At 44.6% G+C, this 24,090-nt stretch overlaps 1 protein-coding gene across 1 annotated transcript in view; it reads left to right on the forward strand.

The window, feature by feature from the left end:
• Positions 1–24,090, forward strand: part of LOC135514973 (netrin-4-like) — a 41,028-nt gene that overhangs the window by 9,748 nt on the left and 7,190 nt on the right. The window contains exons 3-5 of the mRNA XM_064938739.1: positions 10,844–11,116; positions 21,154–21,280; positions 21,466–21,651. Of these exons, the coding sequence (XP_064794811.1) occupies positions 10,844–11,116; positions 21,154–21,280; positions 21,466–21,651 (586 nt within the window). The remainder of the gene's footprint in view (positions 1–10,843; positions 11,117–21,153; positions 21,281–21,465; positions 21,652–24,090) is intronic.

A 24,090-nucleotide genomic window follows, 5' to 3' on the forward strand; every position in this document is an offset into this window, starting at 1 on the left:
GTTGATGATCTCTGATGTAGTGCATGTTGGCTCTGTAATGGCTCTAGTTGATGATCTCTGATGTAGTGCATGTTGACTCTGTAATGGCTCTAGTTGATGATCCCTGATGTAGTGCATGTTGACTCTGTAATGACTCTGGTTGATGATCCCTGATCTACTGCATGTTTTCTCTGTAATTAATCTAGTTGATGATTCCTGATCTAGTGCATGTTGACTCTGTAAGGACTCTTGTTGATGATCCCTGATCTAGTGCATGTTGACTCTGTAATGACTCTAGTTGATGATCTCTGATGTAGTGCATGTTGACTCTGTAATGACTCTAGTTGATGATCCCTGATGTAGTGCATGTTGACTCTGTAATGGCTCTAGTTGATGATCCCTGATATAGTGCATGTTGACTCTGTAATGACTATAGTTGATGATCCCTGATGTAGTGCATGTTGACTCTGTAATGACTCTAGTTGATGATCCCTGATGGAGTGTATGTTGACTCTGTAATGACTCTGGTTGATGATCCATGATCTACTGCATGTTGTCTCTGTAATGAATCTAGTTGATGATTCCTGATCTAGTGCATGTTGACTCTGTAAGGACTCTTGTTGATGATCCCTGATCTAGTGCATGTTGACTCTGTAATGACTCTAGTTGATGATCCCAAATGTAGTGCATGTTGACCCTGTAATGACTCTTGTTGTTCATCCCTGATGTAGTGCATGTTGACTCTGTAATGACTCTCAGTTGATGATCCCTGATGTAGTGCATGTTGACTCTGTAATGACTCTAGTTGATGATCCCTGATGTAGTGCATGTTGACTCTGTAATGACTATAGTTGATGATCCCTGATGTAGTGCATGTTGACTCTAGTTGATGATCTCTGATGTAGTGCATTTTGACTCTGTAATGACTCTAGTTGATGATCCCTGATGTAGTGCATGTTGACTCTGTAATGACTCTAGTTGATGATCCCAAATGTAGTGCATGTTGACCCTGTAATGACTCTTGTTGATCATCCCTGATGTAGTGCATGTTGACTCTAGTTGATGGTCTCTGATGTAGTGCATGTTGACCCTGTAATGACTCTAGTTGATCATCCCTGATGTAGTGCATGTTGACTCTGTAATGACTCTAGTTGATGATCCCTGATGTAGTGCATGTTGACCCTGAGTTGATCATCCCTGATGTAGTGCATGTTGACCCGGTAATGACTCTAGTTGATCATCCCTGATGTAGTGCATGTTGACTCTGTAATGACTCTAGTTGATGATCCCTGATGTAGTGCATGTTGACTCTGTAATGACTCTAGTTGATGATCCCTGATGTAGTGCATGTTGACTCTGTAATGACTCTAGTTGATGATCTCTGATGTAGTGCATGTTGACTCTGTAATGGCTCTAGTTGATGATCCCTGATGTAGTGCATGTTGACTCTGTAATGACTCTGGTTGATGATCCCTGATCTAGTGCATGTTTTCTCTGTAATGAATCTAGTTGATGATTCCTGATCTAGTGCATGTTGACTCTGTAATGACTCTTGTTGATGATCCCTGATGTAGTGCATGTTGACTCTGTAATGACTCTAGTTGATGATCCCTGATGTAGTGCATGTTGACTCTGTAATGACTCTAGTTGATGATCCCTGATGTAGTGCATGTTGACTCTGTAATGACTCTAGTTGATGATCCCTGATATAGTGCATGTTGACTCTGTAATGACTATAGTTGATGATCCCTGATGTAGTGCATGTTGACTCTGTAATGACTCTAGTTGATGATCCCTGATGTAGTGTATGTTGACTCTGTAATGACTCTGGTTGATGATCCCTGATCTACTGCATGTTGTCTCTGTAATGAATCTAGTTGATGATTCCTGATCTAGTGCATGTTGACTCTGTAATGACTCTTGTTGATGATCCCTGATCTAGTGCATGTTGACTCTGTAATGACTCTAGTTGATGATCCCAAATGTAGTGCATGTTGACCCTGTAATGACTCTAGTTGATCATCCCTGATGTAGTGCATGTTGACTCTGTAATGACTCTAGTTGATGATCCCTGATGTAGTGCATGTTGACTCTGTAATGACTCTAGTTGATGATCCCTGATGTAGTGCATGTTGACTCTGTAATGACTCTGGTTGATGATCCCTGATCTACTGCATGTTTTCTCTGTAATTAATCTAGTTGATGATTCCTGATCTAGTGCATGTTGACTCTGTAAGGACTCTTGTTGATGATCCCTGATCTAGTGCATGTTGACTCTGTAATGACTCTAGTTGATGATCCCTGATGTAGTGCATGTTGACCCTGTAATGACTCTAGTTGATGATCCCTGATGTAGTGCATGTTGACTCTGTAATGACTCTAGTTGATGATCCCTGATATAGTGCATGTTGACTCTGTAATGACTATAGTTGATGATCCCTGATGTAGTGCATGTTGACTCTGTAATGACTCTAGTTGATGATCCCTGATGTAGTGTATGTTGACTCTGTAATGACTCTGGTTGATGATCCCTGATCTACTGCATGTTGTCTCTGTAATGAATCTAGTTGATGATTCCTGATCTAGTGCATGTTGACTCTGTAATGACTCTAGTTGGTGATCCCAAATTGAGTGCATGTTGACCCTGTAACGACTCTTGTTGTTCATCCCTGATGTAGTGCATGTTGACTCTGTAATGACTCTAGTTGATGATCCCTGATAGTGCATGTTGACTCTGTAATGACTCTAGTTGATGATCCCTGATGTAGTGCATGTTGACCCTGTAATGACTCATAGTTGATGATCCCTGATGTAGTGCATGTTGACTCTGTAATGACTCTAGTTGATGATCCCTGATGTAGTGCATGTTGACTCTAGTTGATGATCTCTGATGTAGTGCATTTTGACTCTGTAATGACTCTAGTTGATGATCCCTGATGTAGTGCATGTTGACTCTGTAATGACTCTAGTTGATGATCCCAAATGTATGCAGTGCATGTTGATCATCCCTGTAATGACTCTAGTTGATGATCCCTGATGTAGTGCATGTTGACCCTGTAATGACTCTAGTTGATGATCCCTGATGTAGTGCATGTTGACTCTGTAATGACATGTTGATCATCCCTGATGTAGTGTATGTTGACTCTGTAATGACTCTGGTTGATGATCCCTGATGTAGTGCATGTTGTCTCTGTAATGACTCTAGTTGATGATCCCTGCTGTAGTGCATGTTGACTCTGTAATGACTCGAGTTGATGATCTCTGATGTAGTGCATGTTGGCTCTGTAATGGCTCTAGTTGATGATCTCTGATGTAGTGCATGTTGACTCTGTAATGACTCTAGTTGATGATCTCTGATGTAGTGCATTTTGACTCTGTAATGACTTTAGTTGATGATCCCTGATCTAGTGCATGTTGACTCTGTAATGACTCTAGTTGGTGATCCCAAATGTAGTGCATGTTGACCCTGTAATGACTCTTGTTGTTCATCCCTGATGTAGTGCATGTTGACTCTGTAATGCATCCCAAATGTAGTGCATGTTGACTCTGATGACCCTAGTTGATGATCCCTGTAGTGCATGTTGACTCTGTAATGACTCTGCAGTTGATGATCCCTGATGTAGTGCATGTTGACTCTGTAATGACTCTAGTTGATGATCCCTGATGTAGTGCATGTTGACTCTGTAATGACTCTAGTTGATGATCCCTGATGTAGTGCATGTTGACCCTGTAATGACTCTGTAATAGTGACTCTAGTTGACTCTAGTTGATGATCTCTGATGTAGTGCATGTTGACTCTGTAATGACTCTAGTTGATGATCCCTGATGTAGTGCATGTTGACTCTGTAATGACTCTAGTTGATGATCCCTGATCTAGTGCATGTTGACTCTGTAATGACTCTAGTTGATGATCCCTGATGTAGTGCATGTTGACTCTGTAATGACTCTAGTTGATGATCCCTGATGTAGTGCATGTTGACTCTGTAATGACTCTAGTTGATGATCCCTGATGTGCAGTGCATGTTGACTCTGTAATGACTCTAGTTGATGATCCCTGATGTAGTGCATGTTGACTCTGTAATGACTCTAGTTGATGATCCCTGATGTAGTGCATGTTGACTCTGTAATGAGTTGATGATCCCTGATGTAGTGCATTTTGACTCTGTAATGACTCTAGTTGATGATCCCTGATCTAGTGCATGTTGACTCTGTAATGACTCTAGTTGATGATCCCAAATGTAGTGCATGTTGACTCTGTAATGACTCTAGTTGATGATCCCTGATGTAGTGCATGTTGACTCCCTGTAATGATGTTGATGATCTCTGATGTAGTGCATGTTGACCCTGTAATGACTCTAGTTGATCATCCCTGATGTAGTGCATGTTGACTCTGTAATGACTCTAGTTGATGATCCCTGATGTAGTGCATGTTGACCCTGTAATGACTCTAGTTGATCATCCCTGATGTAGTGCATGTTGACTCTGTAATGACTCTCTATAGTTGATGATCCCTGATGTAGTGCATGTTGACTCTGTAATGACTCTAGTTGATGATCCCTGATGTAGTGCATGTTGACTCTGTAATGACTCTAGTTGATGATCCCTGATGTAGTGCATGTTGACTCTGTAATGACTCTAGTTGATGATCCCTGATGTAGTGCATGTTGACTCTGTAATGACTCTGCAGTTGATGATCCCTGATGATAGTGCATGTTGACTCTGTAATGACTCTAGTTGATGATCCCTGATGTAGTGCATGTTGACTCTGTAATGACTCTAGTTGATGATCCCTGATGTAGTGCATGTTGACTCTGTAATGACTCTGGTTGATGATCCCTGATGTAGTGCATGTTGTCTCTGTAATGAGTGCATGTTCTAGTTGTTGATGATCCCTGATGTAGTGCATGTTGACTCTGTAATGACTCTCCCTGTTGATGATCTTGTTGATGATCCTAGTTGATGATCCCTGATGTAGTGCATGTTGACTCTGTAATGACTCTAGTTGATGATCCCTGATGTAGTGCATGTTGACTCAGTTGATGATCCCCTGTAATGACTCTGTAATGTTGATGATCCCTGATGTAGTGCATGTTGACTCTGTAATGACTCTAGTTGATGATCCCTGATGTAGTGCATGTTGACTCTGTAATGACTCTAGTTGATGATCCCTGATGTAGTGCATGTTGACTCTGTAATGACTCTCTGTAATGTGTTGATGATCCCTGATGTAGTGTTGACTCTGTTGACTCTAGTTGATCTCTGTAATGACTCTAGTTGATGATCCCTGATGTAGTGCATGTTGACTCTGTAATGACTCTAGTTGATGATCCCTGATCTAGTGCATGTTGACTCTGTAATGACTCTAGTTGATGATCCTGATGTAGTGCATGTTGACTCTGTAATGACTCTAGTTGATGATCCCTGATGTAGTGCATGTTGACTCTGTAATGACTCTAGTTGATGATCCCTGATGTAGTGCATGTTGACTCTGTAATGACTCTAGTTGACTCTAGTTGATGATCTCTGATGATCCCTGATGTAGTGCATGTTGACTCTGTAATGACTCTAGTTGATGATCCCTGATGTAGTGCATGTTGACTCTGTAATGACTCTAGTTGATGATCCCTGATGTATGACTGCATGTTGACTCTGATGACTCTAGTTGATGATTCCTGATGTAGTGCATGACTCTGTAATGATCTAGTTGATGATTCCTGATGTAGTGCATGTTGACTCTGTAATGATGTGATGATCCCTGATGTAGTGCATGTTGACTCTGTAATGACTCTAGTTGATGATCCCCATGTTGACTCTGTAATGACTCTAGTTGATGATCCCATGTTGACTCTGTAGTGCATGTTGACTCTGTAATGACTCTTGATGTTGATGATCCCTGATGTAGTGCATGTTGACTCTGTAATGACTCTAGTTGATGATCCCTGATGTAGTGATCCCATGTTGACTCTGTAATGACTCTAGTTGATGATCCCTGATGTAGTGCATGTTGACTCTGTAATGACTCTAGTTGATGATCCCTGATGTAGTGCATGTTGATGACTCTGGTTGATGATCCCTGATGTAGTGTAATGACTCTATGACTCTCAGTTGATGATCCCTGATGTAGTGCATGTTGACTCTGTAATGACTCTAGTTGATGATCCCTGTAATGACTCTAGTTGATGATCCCTGATGTTGTGCATGTTGACTCTGTAATGACTCTAGTTGATGATCCCTGATGTAGTGCATGTTGACCCTGTAATGACTCTAGTTGATGTAGTGCATGTTGATCCCTGATGTAGTGCATGTTGACTCTGTAATGACTCTAGTTGATGATCCCTGATGTGGTTGCATGTTGACTCTAGTTGATGATCTCTGATGTAGTGCATGTTGTAATGACTCTAGTTGATGATCCCTGATGTAGTGCATGTTGACTCTGTAATGACTCTAGTTGATGATCCCTGATGTAGTGCATGTTGACTCTGTAATGACTCTAGTTGATGATCCCTGATGTAGTGCATGTTGACTCTGTAATGGTACTGCTCCACAGGCTTTTCCCTGGTTGTATTGCCTACATGTTATCCTGTAATCTTTTATGATCCGCTGTATCGTACATCCAAAAGCAGTCTTCCCCTGTGAGTGGTGTGTGTGTGTGTGTGTCCATGCAAATGTGAGCATGTGAAAGTGTGTATGTGTTTATTTGAGGGACCCAGCTAATATAAGATACTTGAGTCATGTTGTGATGTGCGTGCAATGCATGTGTGTGTGTGAATGTTTTTGTGTGTTAGGGAATCGAGACACTGTGATAGTAGCATGACCTTTACCCTCTAACCCCTGTCTGTTGACCCTGAGGTCAGGGGAGGGGTCCAGACTCCAGTGTCCTTTCAGCTCCTCAAAACAGAGCCTGCTATACTAAACCATCCTCCACTCTCTCTATCGCTATGGCTACTATATTTATCTTGTGATGTTCATCATTAACTTAAATCATAATGCTGACATAATGCTGACAGCTCAATTGTCTGTGGCCTGTCTGAGGTGATGACAGCAAGGCATGTACAGAACTGTGTGTGTACTTTACCATGGGAGCTGAGAGTTGTGCTCCGTGTGTTTATGTCTATACAGAGGGCAAGGTGCACACGCGAATATGCCTACCCTGTCAGGCTTTCACCTACAAGCTCAATATGTCAAGTGCATCTCTGTGTGACTGTGTGTTTGTGTCTGTGTGACTGTGTGTTTGTGTCTGTGTGACTGTGTGTTTGTGTCTGTGTGACTGTGTGTTTGTGTCTGTGTGACTGTGTGTTTGTGTCTGTGTGACTGTGTGTTTGTGTCTGTGTGACTGTGTGTTTACATATTGAATGTTTGAGCTTAACTGGAGTGACAGTTATGTGTCGAGAAGGTGACTGTGTGTATGTGTTTGTGTGTATATACACCCGTGTGTGTGTTTAGTCAGTGTTAAGTATTTGGGCTCCTGCAATCAGATAAGTGTTTAGCTGTGATGGATAGCAAGAAGGAGGGAGGGGGAGGAGGTGTGTCTTAGCTTGGAGCGATACTGTGAGGGAGCAGGTATTCCCAGCTTCCCCCCTCCTTTATCTGATGAACATTAAAAAGCATGTCATCTCTTGTGCTGAGAGCTGAACATGTTCATCTGAATGGGGGAAACCCTGGGAGGCTTGTTCAGGTACTAACTGAAGAGGTTGTTGGAGAGCTCAGGGCTCCTTGTGTTATTTATGAGGTCAGCTGGGCTGGAAGAATGTGTGTTTCGGTGTTATAGAGACTGTGATCTACTTAGGGAGGGAGCCGTCCAACCAGAGCCCCACACACACCTCTCTCTCTCTCTGTCTGTCAGGGAGGAAGTGCCCTTTGCCCTGATGGAAGTTGGTCCTGCAGGCGAGACGGCCCATCCCCCTCCTCTCGCGATCTCTCTCTCTCTCTCTCTCTCTCTTGCCCTCTCCCTCCATCAATGCCCATTGTTCCTGTTTACCAGAATACAGTCCACAGCGCTTTGATGGAATTACGGCTGTTAAAGCCAGACTTACACTGTTTTTCAGACTGTAACAGGAAGAAAAGATTATGAGCGTAGAAAAGCCACATGCTCCCCCTAACTAAGGTTTCTGTGGGACTGCTCTCTCTGTTTCTATAGTTTGACAGAGAGAGCATACCCAGACAATGACTTGACATTTCGTATGCACGAAGAACTTGAATGAGATTCTTAATTTGTTTGTTTGTATGTGTGTTAGAGTTTGCATTCGTTGTGTGGGTTGCATGAAGTCTGTGCCCACTGCCTGCAGCTGGAGCATACAGAAGGCCTCTTGTGGAATCTTTGCAGGGTTTGGGAATGTTGATTGGGTAAGTGTGTGTGTAGTTGGGAATGTTCATTGGATGTTGTGTGTGGAGTTTGGGATTGTCCATTGGGGATGTGTTTGTGTGTGGTGTGTGTGTGTGGGACAGTGTTGCTGCGGTGTCGCCGGGCTATCGCAGAGCCTTTGTCCAGGGCTAAGTTATGTGGGGCTGCATCTCTCGCCCGCTCTTTGTCTCGTCCTCCTCTCCCGCGGACTGGCGCCCCTTGCCCTATTTGTTGTGTTCCCTTAATTGCGAACACAATGCCGTGACTCTGTGACCTATTCCAACAACAGGGAACTTAATAGTGCTCCTCCCATCACACCCCAGGCCAGCCATACAGCCAATGGGGACACAGCATGGGTTCGACTCACACAGTCAACCCCCCAAAAAACACACACACACCCCTCACCCAATGGTATCTATGTCAGGGATACTTCTCTGTATACATCAATGATGTCGCTCTTGCTGCTGGTGATTCTCTGATCCACCTCTACGCAGATGACACCATTCTGTATACCTCTGGCCCTTCTTTGGACACTGTGTTAACTAACCTCCAGATGAGCTTCAATGCCATACAACTCTCCTTCCGTGGCCTCCAACTGCTCTTAAATGCTAGTAAAACTAAATGCATTCTCTTCAACCGATCGCTGCCCGCACCTGCCCGCCCGTCCAGCATCACTACTCTGGACGGTTCTGACTTAGAATATGTGGACAACTACAAATACCTAGGTGTCTGTAAACTCTCCTTCCAGACTCACATTAAACATCTCCAATCCAAAATTAAATCTAGAATCGGCTTCCTATTTTGCAACAAAGCATCCTTCACTCATGCTGCCAAACATACCCTTGTAAAACTGACCATCCTACCGATCCTCGACTTCGGCGATGTCATTTACAAAATAGCCTCCAACACTCTACTCAACAAATTGGATGCAGTCTATCACAGTGCCATCCGTTTTGTCACCAAAGCCCCATACACTACCCACCACTGCGACCTGTATGCTCTCGTTGGCTGGCCCTCGCTTCATATTCATCTCCAAACCCACTGGCTCCAGGTCATCTACAAGTCTCTGGTAGGTAAAGCCCCGCCTTATCTCAGCTCACTGGTCACCATAGCAGCACCCACCCGTAGCACGCACTCCATTAGGTATATCTCACTGGTCACCCCCAAAACCAATTCTTTCTTTGGCCGCCTCTCCTTCCAGTTCTCTGCTGCCAATGACTGGAATGAACTGCAAAAATCACTAAAGCTGGACTAGCTTTAAGCACCAGCTGTCAGGGCAGCTCACAGATCACTGCACCTGTACATGCACATTCATCTTCTGTACATTCTACCATTCCAGTGTTTAATTGCTATATTGTAATTACTTCACCTTCATGGCCTATTTATTGCCTTCCCTCTCTTATCCTACCTCATTTGCACATGCTGTATATAGACTTTTGCACTGTATTATTGATTGTATGTTTTGTTTATTCCATGTGTAACTCTGTGTTGTTGCATGTGTCGAACTGCTTTGCTTTATCTTGGCCAGGTCGCAGTTGCAAATGAGAACTTGTTCTCAACTAGCCTACCTGGTTAAATAAAGGTGAAATAAAAAAATGCATACTCTCCTCCAATAACACTCCCTCCCAGCATCACACACTTGCCTAAATGACAGCTAACTCCCCTTAAACAAACACACTTCTGCCCCAGTGATATGATTCTAGTTGATGATACCTGATGTAGTGCATCAGTAATGACTATGGTTGATGATCTCTGATGTAGTGCATGTTGACTCTGTAATGACTCTAGTTGATGTTCCGTGATGTAGTGCATCAGTAATGACTATGGTTGATGATCTCTGATGTAGTGCATGTTGACTCTGTAATGACACACACAAAAAAAAGAAAACACACTTGTAAAGAAACACACTTCTGCCCCAGTGATATCTGTGGCAGAAACACACTTCTGCCCCAGTGATATCTGTGGCAGAAACACACTTCTGCCCCAGTGATATCTGTGGCAGAAACACACTTCTGCCCCAGTGATATCTGTGGCAGAAACACACTTCTGCCCCAGTGATATCTGTGGCAGAAACACACTTCTGCCCCAGTGATATCTGTGGCAGAAACACACTTCTGCCCCAGTGATATCTGTGGCAGAAACACACTTCTGCCCCAGTGATATCTGTGGCAGAAACACACTTCTGCCCCAGTGATATCTGTGGCAGAAACACACTTCTGCCCCAGTGATATCTGTGGCAGAAACACACAGCCCTCTCAGGAACATAATTCACCCTCAACAACAGCAGCAGTGTAAGCAGGTTGCCATAGGAGCAGTCACCAGGGTGATGGCAGTTGTGCTTGGGCTGGAGGGTAATATGGAGGGATCATCAATTTAGGGATGCACGACTCAGAGAGGGAGAAAGAAGGAGAGACAGAGAGAGAGGTGCAGAAAAGAAGCTGCATTGTCACCAAGTCTTGCATAATAACATAGTGCCACTAACTCGTATCATTTTGACTGACTGTTGGATTGGTTGATTGACAGGTGATCTACCGTGCCCTCCCCCAATGGGAATCTCTTGACCCGTATGGGGTGGCAGGCCAGGAGCAGCTGAGGGTGACCAACGTGCGTATACGTCTGCTGGAGTGCCAATCCTGTCCCTGCCAAGCCAAAGATCCCACCGTTGGTGCCCCACTCACCCAGCACTTCGCCATTTATGACCTTATTGTGAAGGGCAGCTGCTTCTGCAACGGGCACGCCGAGCAGTGTGTCCCTGCGCCCGGCTACCGCCCTGTCAGGGACAGATCTAACCACGTGGTGAGTGTGTATGTCTGTGTGTGTGTGTGTGTCTGTGTTTCTGCCTGCATATCTGACTGTCTGTGTGCATGCATGCGTTTTGTGTATCAGTCATTAGCATAGTGATGAGGGATATCACCTTTCTCTGTCCCACTTCCTGTGCTGGGATTGCTCTGTCTGGGTAGATAAAAAGCTGCCTTTCCTGTGATCCAGATTACAAAGGAAATGTTGACATGGATTCAGCACTGGGCTAATGATGGTGTGGAAGTCTCAAAAAGTGTGTGCTGATAAAGGTGTGAATGGACATGACTGATTCACAGTGTGTAGATGGACATTAGAGATGCAGCGAGCGTTTCCAGACTGCCTGTGGAATGTCTATCTCTGCCGTCTCCACAAGCAGTTCGCCCGACGCCTTTTGAAGCAGAGCGCCTATTCTATTGCAATCAGCAGGCCCAGAGAGCAGGGAAAGTGAGTGAGATGAGTGTGACAACAGAACCTTTACACTGGAGACACAGACACAAAGACATAGACACACAGAGACTGTCTGACTGTGGGTAACTATAACTTTGTGTATGAGTGTTAAGCCCACAATAGCAGTGTCTGTGGCAGTATTACAGTATCTAGGAGCTTGTATGTTTGCAGCCGGTCAGTCTGTCTCCTCTGTGTGAGCCCACTGTAATCAGAGGTGTCTGTCTGTCATCCTCCCCCATAATATCACTGGCTTATCTAGTAACCCAGTGGGCTACACCTAGTTAACTTAGTTTGGACTTGACTCTATCTAGGCTACAAAAGCATCCTCAGAATGTGTTTTAAGCTTTTAAATGTTGATATTCTAAACATTAGGATATATCACAATACAACATGACCTAACGTTGTAGGAACGTCTGTGTGTCGTGTGATATGAGGGAGAGTTGGGTAAACAAGCATTGAGACGTGGGACGATATGAGGTTATATAAGTACTTTCTCTCTTTTCTCTCTCTCTCTCTCTCTCTCTCTCTCTCTCTCTCTCTCTCTCTGTTTCTGTCAGCGGTTTGTTTTCTGTCTCTGTTTCGACCCAGGACGGTCATATCTACCAAACCCAAACAACCAGATCATGGCAAGACAGTGAGGAGAGATTAGAAGCCTGTAAACACACTCAAACAAGACGGGAGGTTGTGAGTTTGTGTACATGTATTCCTACCTAATCAGAACCAGAATGTCCTAACAAGGTAGGAAAACAAGAAACTTTTTGAAAAGTCAGGACTTTGTTCATGTTCTGAATTTCTTCAATTGCTATTTTAGGCTTAACGGTTAGGTTTAGTGTTTGGGGCTAAGGCCAGGGTTACGGTTAGGTTAGGAGTTAGGGTTAGGGTTTGAGGTTTAGGTTAGGTTAAGGGAAAATAGGATTTTGAATGGGAATATATTTTTACTTACCAAAAAGTCCTGAAAATTCTGAGTACCCCTCGCCATGGCACGTGGAACGGGGCGGGGTCGGTTGTGGGTGGGGTCAGGCCTGAACCACATGTTTTCATTGGTTGAGGCGCATTCGCATTCCACCACGCTCTGCTTGGTGATATGTCAGCACATACAGTATCAGTCAAAAGTTTGGAAACACCTACTCATTCAAGGGTTTTTCTTCATTTGTACTATTTTCTACATTGTAGAATAGTAGTGAAGACATCAAAACTATGAAATAACACATATGGAATCATGTAATAACCAAAAGTGTTAAACAAATCAAATATATATTTTATATTCGAGATTGTTCAAAGTAGCCACCCTTTGCCTCGATGACAGCTTTGCACACTCTTGTGATAACGCTCTTGGTAGCCGATGTGAACAAAACCTTTAAACAGGTCAACATTTACAAAGCCGCTGGGCCAGAAGGATTACCAGGACGCGTACTCAAAGCATGCGCAGAACAACTGTCAAGTGTCTTCACTGACATTTTCAACCTCTCCCTGACCGAGTCTGTAATACCGACATGTTTAAAGCAGACCACATAGTCCTTGTGCCCAAGGAAGCGAAGGTAACCTGCCTAAATGATTACCGCTCCGTGGCACTCACGTCGGTAGCAATGAAGTGCTTTGAAAGGATGGTCATGGCTCACATCAACAGCATCCTCCCGGACATCCTAGACCCCCTCCAATTCACATCCCGTCCCAACAGATCTACAGATGATGCAATCGCACTCCACACTGCCCTTTCTCACCTGGACAAAAGGAACATCAATGTGAGAATTCTGTTCATTGACTACAGCTCAGAGTTCAACACCATAGTGCTCACAATGCTCATCACTAAGTTAAGGACACTGGGACAAAACACCTCCCTCTGCAACTGGATCCTGGACTTCCTGACGGGCCGCCCTCAGGTGGTAAGAGTAGGCAACCATACGTTTGCCACGCTGACCCGTAACACTGGGGCCCCTCAGGGGTGTGTACTTAGTCCCCTCCTGTATTCCCTGTTCACCCACGACTGCGTGGCCAAACATGACTCAAGCACCATCATTAAGTTTGCTGACGACACAGCAGTGGTAGGCCTGCTCACCGACAATGATGAGACGGCCTATAGGTAGGAGGTCAGAGAACTGGCAGTGTGGTGCCAGGACAACAACCTCTCTCTCAATGTGAGCAAGACAAAGGAGCTGATCATGGACTACAGGAAAAGGCTGGCCGAACACACCCCCATTAACATAGATACAGGTGTAGTGGAGTGGGCCGAGAGTTTCAAGTTCCTTGGTGTCCACATCACCAACAAACTATCATGGTCTTAACCTACCAAGACAGTCGTGAAGAGGGCACAACAACACCTTTTCCCCCTCAGGAGACTGAAAAGATTTGGCATGGGTCCCCAGATCCTCAAAAGGTTCTACAGCTACACCATCGAGAGCATCCTGAACAGTTGCATCACCGCCTGGTATGGCAACTGCTCGGCATCTGACTGTAAGGCACTACATAGGGTCATGCAAACGGCCCAGTACATCACTAGGGCCAAGCTTCCTGCCATCCAGGAAGGCGGTGTCAGAGGAAAGCCCATAAAGTTGTCAGAGACTCCAGTTATAGACTGTTTTCTCTGCTATTCACGGCAAGTGGTACCGGAGCGCCAAGCCTAGGACCAAAAGGCTCCTTAACAGCTTCTACCCCCAAGCCATAAGACTGCTGAACAATTAATAAAATGGCCAACAGACAATTTACGTTGACCCCCACCCTTCCCTTTTGTACACTGCTGCTACTCGCTGTTTATTATCTATGCATAGTCACTTCAATCACACCGACATGCACAAATTACCTCAATTAACCTGTACCCCCGCACACTGACTTGGTACCGGCGCCCCCTGTATATACCCTCGTTATTGTTATTCTTATTGTGTTGCTTTTTATTTTAGTCTACTTGGTAAATATATTCTTAACTCTTTTTGAACTGCACTGTTGGTTAAGGGCTTGTAAGTAAGCATTTCACGGTAGTCTACACTTGTTGTATTCGGAGCATGTGACAAATAAAGTTTGATTTGATTCTCTCAACCAGCTTCATGAGGTAGTCACCTGGAATGCATTTCAATTAACAGGTGTGCCTCGATAACAGTTACAAATTGATGTCCTTCTTAATAATATATATGAGCCAATCAGTTGTGTTGTGACATAGGGTGGTATACAGAAGATAGCCCGATTTGGGAAAAAACCAAGTCCATATTATGGCAAGCACAGCTCAAAACAGCAAAGAGAAACAACAGTCCATCATTACTTTAAGAAATGAAGGTTAGTCAATCCAGAAAATGTCAAGAACTTTTAAAGTTTCTTCAAGTGCAGTCGCAAAAACCATCAAGTGCTATGGGGAAACTGTCCCCCATTGAGGACCGCCACAGGAACGGAAGACCCGGAGTTACCTCTGCTGCAGAGGATAAGTTAACTAAGAGTTAACTAATTAACTGTGAGACGCAGAGTAGGTGAACAGATGATCTCCGCATGTGTGGTTCCCACCGTGAAGCATGGAGGAGGAGGTGTGGGGGTGCTTTGCTGGTGACACTGTCTGTGATTTATTTAGAATTCAATGCACATTTAACTAACATGGCTACCACAGCATTCTGTAGCGATAAGCCATCACATCTGGTTTGCGCTTAGTGGGACTATCATTTGTTTTTCAACAGGACTTATGACCCAACACACCTCCAAGCTGTGTAAGGGCTATTTGACCAAGAAGGAGAGTGATGGAGTGCTGCATCAGATGACCTGGCCTCCACAATCACCCGACCTCAACCCAATTGAGATGGTTTGGGATGAGTTGGACCGCAGAGTGAAGGAAAAGCAGCCAACAAATGCTCAGCATGTGTGGGAACTCCTTCAAGACTGTTGGAAAAGCATTCCAGGTGAAGCTGGTTGAGAGAATACCAAGAGTGTGCAATGCTGTCATCAAGGCAAAGGCTGGTTTACTTTGAAGAATCTCAAATATAACATATATTTTGAATTGTTTAACACTTTGTTTTGCTTAATACATGATTCCATATGTGTAATTTCAAAGATTTGATGTCTTCACTATTATTTTACAATGTAGAAATACCTTTGAATGAGTAGGTGTTGAATGAGTAGGTGTTTTCACACATCGAAAATATTAGTTTACTCCATTGCTATTGTCACCGGTGCCTGTCCTTTGTGTGTGGTGTAGTGTAATTTTTGGTTTGCCTTCAAAATAAAAATCCCTAATTGAAAGTGATGCAAACTAATACAAATAGTGGAATCATGCTATATTTGGACTAGATAATGCTAATTAGGTTGGAATGTTGTTAGATAATTTAATATGAAATACAATAATTCATTAGTTTGACAATAAACATTAAACACGGTTGAAAGCCCACTGTGGATGTATTAGACTGCATAATTGCTTTGGGGCATACAGTATGCACTGTACAGCCTTACCCCATTTCATGGGTGCACAATCCATGGGTATCAGCCTACTTAGTGAAACCCAAAGAACATAACTATGTAGAGTTTACACAAATATTATCATCTTAGCTCTTTTGCAGGACTCTGAAACCACTGTGAAATGAGCCATATTAGATCTGAATTTTCAATACACAATAGGTGGACTCGTGAGCTAATGTGGCTCGTTTCACAGTTGTTTCTGAGTTCTACAATAGAGCTAATACACTAATATGTGTTTAAACTCTACATAGTTATGTTCTGTGGGTGTCACATAGGTTGGGCTGTTCAGTGCAATTTGAATGTTCAATATGCAGAATAGACTGACTGGGAAAGGGATTTCCCACAGTCAAAGTCTTGCAATGAGAGCTAAGATGCTAATATTTGTGTAAACTCTTGAGAATTGTTTTCTTTGGGTGTGACTGTGTATGTAGGCTGATACCCTATTTCCTGGGGGCACAATCCATGGGTAAGGCCGTACAATGCATATACAGTGCCTTGCGAAAGTTTTCGGCCCCCTTGAACTTTGCGACCTTTTGCCACATTTCAAGCTTCAAACATAAAGATATAAAACTGTATTTTTTTGTGAAGAATCAACAACAAGTGGGACACAATCATGAAGTGGAACGACATTTATTGGATATTTCAAACTTTTTTAACAAATCAAAAACTGAAAAATTGGGCGTGCAAAATTAATCAGCCCCCTTAAGTTAATACTTTGTAGCGCCACCTTTTGCTGCGATTACAGCTGTAAGTCGCTTGGGGTATGTCTCTATCAGTTTTGCACATCGAGAGACTGACATTTTTTCCCATTCCTCCTTGCAAAACGGCTCGAGCTCAGTGAGGTTGGATGGAGAGCATTTGTGAACAGCAGTTTTCAGTTCTTTCCACAGATTCTCGATTGGATTCAGGTCTGGACTTTGACTTGGCCATTCTAACAACTGGATATGTTTATTTTTGAACCATTCCATTGTAGATTTTGCTTTATGTTTTGGATCACTGTCTTGTTGGAAGACAAATCTCCGTCCCAGGCCCAGGTCTTTTGCAGACTCCATCAGGTTTTCTTCCAGAATGGTCCTGTATTTGGCTCCATCCATCTTCCCATTATTTTAACCATCTTCCCTGTCCCTGCTGAAGAAAAGCAGGCCCAAACCATGATGCTGCCACCACCATGTTTGACAGTGGGGATGGTAGGTTCAGGGTGATGAGCCGTGTTGCTTTTACGCCAAACATAACGTTTTGCATTGTTGCCAAAAAGTTCAATTTTGGTTTCATCTGACCAGAGCACCTTGTTCCACATGTTTGGTGTGTCTCCCAGGTGGCTTGTGGCAAACTTTAAACAACACTTTTTATGGATATCTTTAAGAAATGGCTTTCTTCTTGCCACTCTTCCATAAAGGCCAGATTTGTGCAATATACGACTGATTGTTGTCCTATGGACATAATCTCCCACCTCAGCTGTAGATCTCTGCAGTTCATCCAGAGTGATCATGGGCCTCTTGGCTGCATCTCTGATCAGTCTTCTCCTTGTATGAGCTGAAAGTTTAGAGGGACGGCCAGGTCTTGGTAGATTTGCAGTGGTCTGATACTCCTTCCTTTTCAATATTATCGCTTGCACAGTGCTCCTTGGGATGTTTAAAGCTTGGGAAATCTTTTTGTATCCAAATCCGGCTTTAAACTTCTTCACAACAGTATCTCGGACCTGCCTGGTGTGTTCCTTGTTCTTCATGATGCTCTCTGCGCTTTTAACGGACCTCTGAGACTATCACAGTGCAGATGCATTTATACGGAGACTTGATTACACACAGGTGGATTGTATTTATCATCATTAGTCATTTAATTTAGGTCAACATTGGATCATTCAGAGATCCTCACTGAACTTCTGGAGAGAGTTTGCTGCACTGAAAGTAAAGGGGCTGAATAATTTTGCACGCCCAATTTTTCAGTTTTTGATTTGTTAAAACAGTTTGAAATATCCAATAAATGTCGTTCCACTTCATGATTGTGTCCCACTTGTTGTTGATTCTTCACAAAAAAATACAGTTTTATATCTTTATGTTTGAAGCCTGAAATGTGGCAAAAGGTTGCAAAGTTCAAGGGGGCCGAATACTTTCGCAAGGCACTGTAAGTATGCCCCCAAAGCAATTATGCAGTCTAATACATCCACAGTAGGATTTCATTTTTGTTGTTGTTGTAAAAAACAGGTGTGGCCTAACAGTGAAATGTTTACTGACAGGCCTTTCCCAACAATGCAGAGAGAAAGAAAATAGGGAAATAATAGAAAACATAAAACACAATAATAAAAGTAGTAATAGATACACAATTGGTAACGATAACTTGGTACTGGTACCCAATGTATTTAGCCGAGTTGATGTGCAGGGGTACGAGGTAATTGAGGTAGATATGTACATATAACTAGGAATAGAGTGACAGATAGTAAACAGTAGCAGCAGCGTATGTGATGAGTCAAAAAGGGTCAATGCAGATAGTCTGGGTAGCTATTTGGTTAACTATTTAACTAACAATTTAGCAATCTTATGGCTTGGGGTTAGACTTGGTGCATTGGTTCCACTTGCCACGTGGTATCAGAGAGAACAGTCTATGACTTGGGTGGCTGGAGTCTTTGACCATTTTTAGGGCCTTCCTCTGACACCGCCTGGTATAGAGGTCCTAGATGGCAGGGAGCTCGGGCCCAGTGATGTACTACTTGGCTGTGGGCACTACCCTCTGTAGCGCCTTGCGGTTGGATACCAAGCAGTTGTCATACCAAGTGGTGATGCAGCCAGTCAAGATGTACTCAATGGTGAAGCTGTAGAACTTTTTGAGGATCTGAGGACCCATGACAAATCTTTTTAGCCTCCTGAGGGGGAAGAGGCTTGTCAATGAGGGACTTTTATTCTGAACCGCAATTCCACTTTTGTGGCTAATTGTTAATGTGGCTAGCTTCATATAGGTAGGGACAAGCATGTACCAGGGCAGCATTCAACAGGAGAACTGACACAACGTTGGCCAACGTTCAGATATAAATGTATTATGTAGAACAATCATGCCTCTCTGATTTAAGAAATCGTGTCAGTTCTATTCATGGCATTTGAGTCTGCAACGTTCCAAAACGTTTTTTTTTTACTGAACCTGCCCAGGTGAACCCATTGAGTTACACGAACCCAGCTCTGCGCATCTCTTGTCTGGAAGGCCTCAGCAAATGAAACCGTGTGGTGGGCGGGGTAGACCGGGCCGACCACACCCACAGCCAACCCCGCCCCCTAAATATGTCATGATGAGGGGCTTCTCAAAGATTCACTAAGACTAAGCTGTGTGTGTGTGTGTGTGTGTGTGTGTGTGTGTGTGTGTGTGTGTGTGTGTGTGTGTGTGTGTGTGTGTGTGTGTGTGTGTGTGTGTGTTTGTGTGAGTAGAGTAAACCCAGTAATCAGTGACCTTGATATTGAGGGCTATTAGTGCCCAGAAAGTTTAGTGCAGTCCAAAGTGTTTTTGGGGAGAAACAGTGTTTTGTTGTTGTGTTGCAGGGCTCACAGGTCCAGACCACATGGGAGGGTGATCATGGTCTGTGTGAGCTATTCTGAGTTGACCACAGAGCCAGTTTTTGACCCACATCCAACCCTCCTGGCCCATGCTCAGCTACTGGAGAGTTAGCAGCAATTCGCATAGCAAGCGGAGAGGCAGTATGAGTATCTCAGGGTTATAGAGACTTGCACAGTAACTGGAGTCTGAGAATGAGTTTCTGCAGAGGTGTTGGAATTTAAAGACTGCACCTCATGGAGAGTATTGTGCTATACAGGTGTTTGCCTGAGTACACACACACGCTGATGATCGGATTAACACACACTTATCATGTTGTTTGGATGAATACACACACACACACACACACACACACACACACACACACACACGGAACACGCACAAGCTATTGGAGATGGGGGTGGGGGGTGCAGGCATTAGTGTGTGTGCATTTGTATATGTATGTGCATTTTATTTGTGTCTGTGCTTGGGAGCCTGGCTGCTTGGATTTGTATTTGTGCGTGTGTGTATTGGTGTTTGTGTATGCGCTAATTGTCCCATATCCCGCAGGTAAACATGTGAAATTGTTTGGAACACCAGCTGTCTGGAGCTTGGCCAATGTCTCTCTCTTCTCTCCTTCCCCCCTCTTTCTCCTCTCCTCCCCTCTCTTCTTCTCTCTACTTGCCTCCGTCCCCCTTTTCCACAATCAATCCTGGTTACAGATGATTTCATTCTCATTGATGTAGTTATGTACACAGAGTTCTTTCACTCCTTTTCCCTTTGTTTGTGCATTCCAGACCTACCACATCCATTTCTCACACTGTCTTACCTACCTGTCCTTATCTTCCTCCATTCTCCTGGTTGATGGAATATGGTTGGGGTTATGTCTTGGGCTGGCACAGTGGCTGGGTTTGAGTTTGAGATAAGGTTAGGGTTCGATCTGGGGTTAGTGAAAGGGCCTGGGATATGTCCCAGTTCCAGTAGCTACAGGTCTCTCCCATGCCTGTGTTTAACCCTCTGTGTGAGCGTCTGTGCAGCATAGGGGAGAGGGCATTTTGTGGTAGAGGGCAGCAGCCTCTATAGCCATACACCGTGGGAAACTGAAACTACCACAGGTGTTGGAGTGTTGTTGAGCGTTTGTGTTCAGTGTGTGTGTGTGCGCATGCGTCAGTGTGCTTGAATGTGTGCGTGTGTGTGTTCAGGCCTCTCTCTGTGTCTCTGTTCCCCACACAGAGGCACTGTAACCCAAACAGATAAATAGCTACCTCAGATGCCATGTCAACCTCCCACCTAGATCACATCATTAACCACTCACAGGAATGACAAGGAGACTGTTATTGTGCTCTCAGCGCTGCATATTGCCGCAGACACACACACACACACACACACACTCAGACACGGTCCTTTTCAGGCCCCTTTCGTCATGAGGCCAATGTTCATTTCCAGCGATGAAGCCAAACAATCAGTCTCCATTCAGCAATTACAGGACAGGACCTGAAAGAGAACAGGCAGGGGAGCCCCCCCGACCCCCAGGGGTTAGACTTGGGGTGCTGCTGCTCTCACGTGGGAACTGCTCTCTCCCTTACACTGACCTCTTTGCCCCCCCTTCCTCTCCTCTCTCCTCTCCCTCTCCTCTTCCTCTCTCTCAGGTTCATGGGAAGTGTGTGTGTAGTCACAACACTGCAGGTGTTCACTGTGAGCGCTGTGCTCCGCTCTACAATGACCGACCCTGGCAACCTGCGGACGGACTCACAGGGGCTCCACACGAGTGCAGGAGTGAGTGACACTACTGCTATTCACTATACGCTAGGGCCAGGAGTTTTATCTGAGGATAGCATCTGGTCAGGAAAAACTCACGACCCTACTTACAGCCATCATTGATCATAATGACCAATCAGTGCCTGTTTAGAGAAGATTGACAGATATCTGTGATTCTGATGTCCCGCCCTGTCTCCCTATAGAGTGTAAGTGTAACGGGCATGCCCAGAGCTGCAGTTTTGATTGGTCGGTGTGGCGGGAGTCCGGCCAGCGCAGTGGAGGTGTGTGTGAGTGTCTACACAGCACAGAGGGACGCAACTGTCAGAGCTGTAAGACTGGCTTCTACAGAGACCCCCAGAGGCCGCACACGGCCCAGGACTCCTGTAAACGTAAGACAAACTCTCACACACGCACTCCAGATGGCTAAAGCAAAAGCTCAATGTACTTCAAAGATTTCAAGTAGTATTTGAACCCATGTCTGACTCACATTCACTGGCTTGCTCTATCACTCACTCACTGACTCAATCACACAAACACTCACACACATAAACACACACATAAACACACACCGTAGGAATCCAGAAAACATGAGACGCATACACACCTATACACACACCCTTACTGGCAGAGCCAACTCATTCCTGCCCGGAATGCTGATTGCTGAGATCGCAAGCCGAGACGTGCTGGATAACGTCGCTGCTGATGGGCACCTGGTTCTTTGTGTGGGTGTGTGTGTGTGTGTCTGAGTGTCAGTGTGTGCTGTTTGCGTTCACCTGTGAGTCACTGGAGTGGTTCGTCATCACTAATCAACACAGTGGCGGCTCATGTAAGGAAAAGGAAAAGTGAAGACCTAGTCAGTTGTACAACTGAATGCATTCAACTGAAATATGTCTTCCGCATCTAACCCAAGGGCCTTGTGTGTGTGTGTTGTTTGTGCTCTGTGATGGGACTTAAGTAAACACTAGATACCCATCCATAAACACCACAGTGGTTACATTCTCAGATTATCTGTCTGATTTGACCCAGTGAGCTCAGTCCTACAGTTATGCAGAAGGCTGGGGAGACGCTGGCTGGTGTGTGTGCGTGTGTGTGCGTCACTGCATGCTTGTGTGCATGTGTTTGAGTTTGCCTTCAGGGAAGTCTGTAGCATATTGGTATTTTCACATTGTCAACAAGTGAGAGTGGAACACATATTTGGGGAATGTTTGTAGACAGGACACGTTTAGGAGGGGAACCCCAGTGTCAGAGTGAGGTTGAAATCTGACAACTGAGGAATTTCCCTCCGTCTCTAGGAACATATTTCCAATTCCAGGCATGGCGGAGCTCTTTAAAGAAAACACACAATCGAGCCGCAAGCTCACACACACACAGTAACAATGAGTGTGTGTGAGAGATACATTTTTGTTTGTTTGAAGTGGGTGTGTTCGGGCAGCTGCTCTGTCACATATCACTACAGACCCATAATGTTCTCATTGTGAGAGCTCACTGCGTCAACACACACACACCTCTCCACACATTCTCATCTCTAAACTCCAATTATTATACAACTACTGTATTAACAATGTTCTATTATACAACATGATCCTATTATACATTACATTACATTTAAGTCATTTAGCAGACGCTCTTATCCAGAGCGACTTACAATGAGAGAGAGGGAAAGTGTGTGTGTGTGCACCTGCGTGTGTGTGTGTGTGTGTATGTGTGTGTGTGTGTGTGTGTGTGTGTGTGTGTGTGTGTGTGTGTGTGTGTGTGTGTGTGTGTGTGTGTCGATGGCTTTGCTGCTTCTGGGCTGGTATTGTTCTCCTGTAATGATTAACTTGAGGCGACTGAACACTACAGTCTCAACAGGGCCTCAATAGATGATTTTCAGGAAGATAAATTATTTGAAGTTCAAGTTTATTATCGTTAATCGGGAGAACCCTGAAGAGAAAGACTGTCTCTCCTAGCTGCCTTACATATGCCTTGGGGATTTAGATGTCAGTGTAATGATTCCCCTGTCTTTATGAGTGTGTGTGTGTGTGTGTGTGTGTGTGTGTGTGTGTGTGTGTGTCTGTGCGTGCATGCGTGTGTCCGTGAGTGAGTGAGTGTGTGTGTGTGTGTGTGTGTGTGTCTGTGCGTGCATGCGTGTGTCCGTGAGTGAGTGAGTGAGTGTGTGTGTGTGTGTGTGTGTGTCTGTGCGTGCATGCGTGTGTCTGTGAGTGAGTGAGTGTGTGTGTGTGTGTGTCTGTGCGTGCATGCGTGTATCCGTGAGTGAGTGAGTGAGTGTGTGTGTGTGTGTGTGTCTGTGCGTGCATGCGTGTGTCCGTGAGTGAGTGAGTGTGTGTGTGTGTGTGTCTGTGCGTGCATGCGTGTGTCCGTGAGTGAGTGTGTGTGTGTGTGTCTGTGCGTGCATGCGTGTGTCCGTGAGTGAGTGAGTGTGTGTGTGTATGTGTGTGTGTCTGTGCGTGCATGCGTGTGTGTGTCCGTGTGTGTGTGTGTGTGTGTCTGTGCGTGCATGCGTGTATCCGTGAGTGAGTGAGTGTGTGTGTGTGTGTGTGTCTGTGCGTGCATGCGTGTGTCCGTGAGTGAGTGAGTGTGTATGTGTGTGTGTGTGTCTGTGCGTGCATGCGTGTGTCCGTGAGTGGGTGTGTGTGTGTGTGTCTGTGCGTGCATGCGTGTGTCCGTGAGTGAGTGAGTGTGTGTGTGTGTGTCTGTGCGTGCATGCGTGTGTCCGTGAGTGAGTGAGTGTGTGTGTCTGTGCGTGCATGCGTGTGTCCGTGAGTGAGTGTGTGTGTGTGTGTCTGTGCGTGCATGCGTGTGTCCGTGAGTGAGTGTGTGTGTCTGTG

Source organism: Oncorhynchus masou, chromosome 26, assembly GCF_036934945.1.
Source record: "Oncorhynchus masou masou isolate Uvic2021 chromosome 26, UVic_Omas_1.1, whole genome shotgun sequence".
NCBI lineage: Eukaryota > Metazoa > Chordata > Actinopteri > Salmoniformes > Salmonidae > Oncorhynchus > Oncorhynchus masou.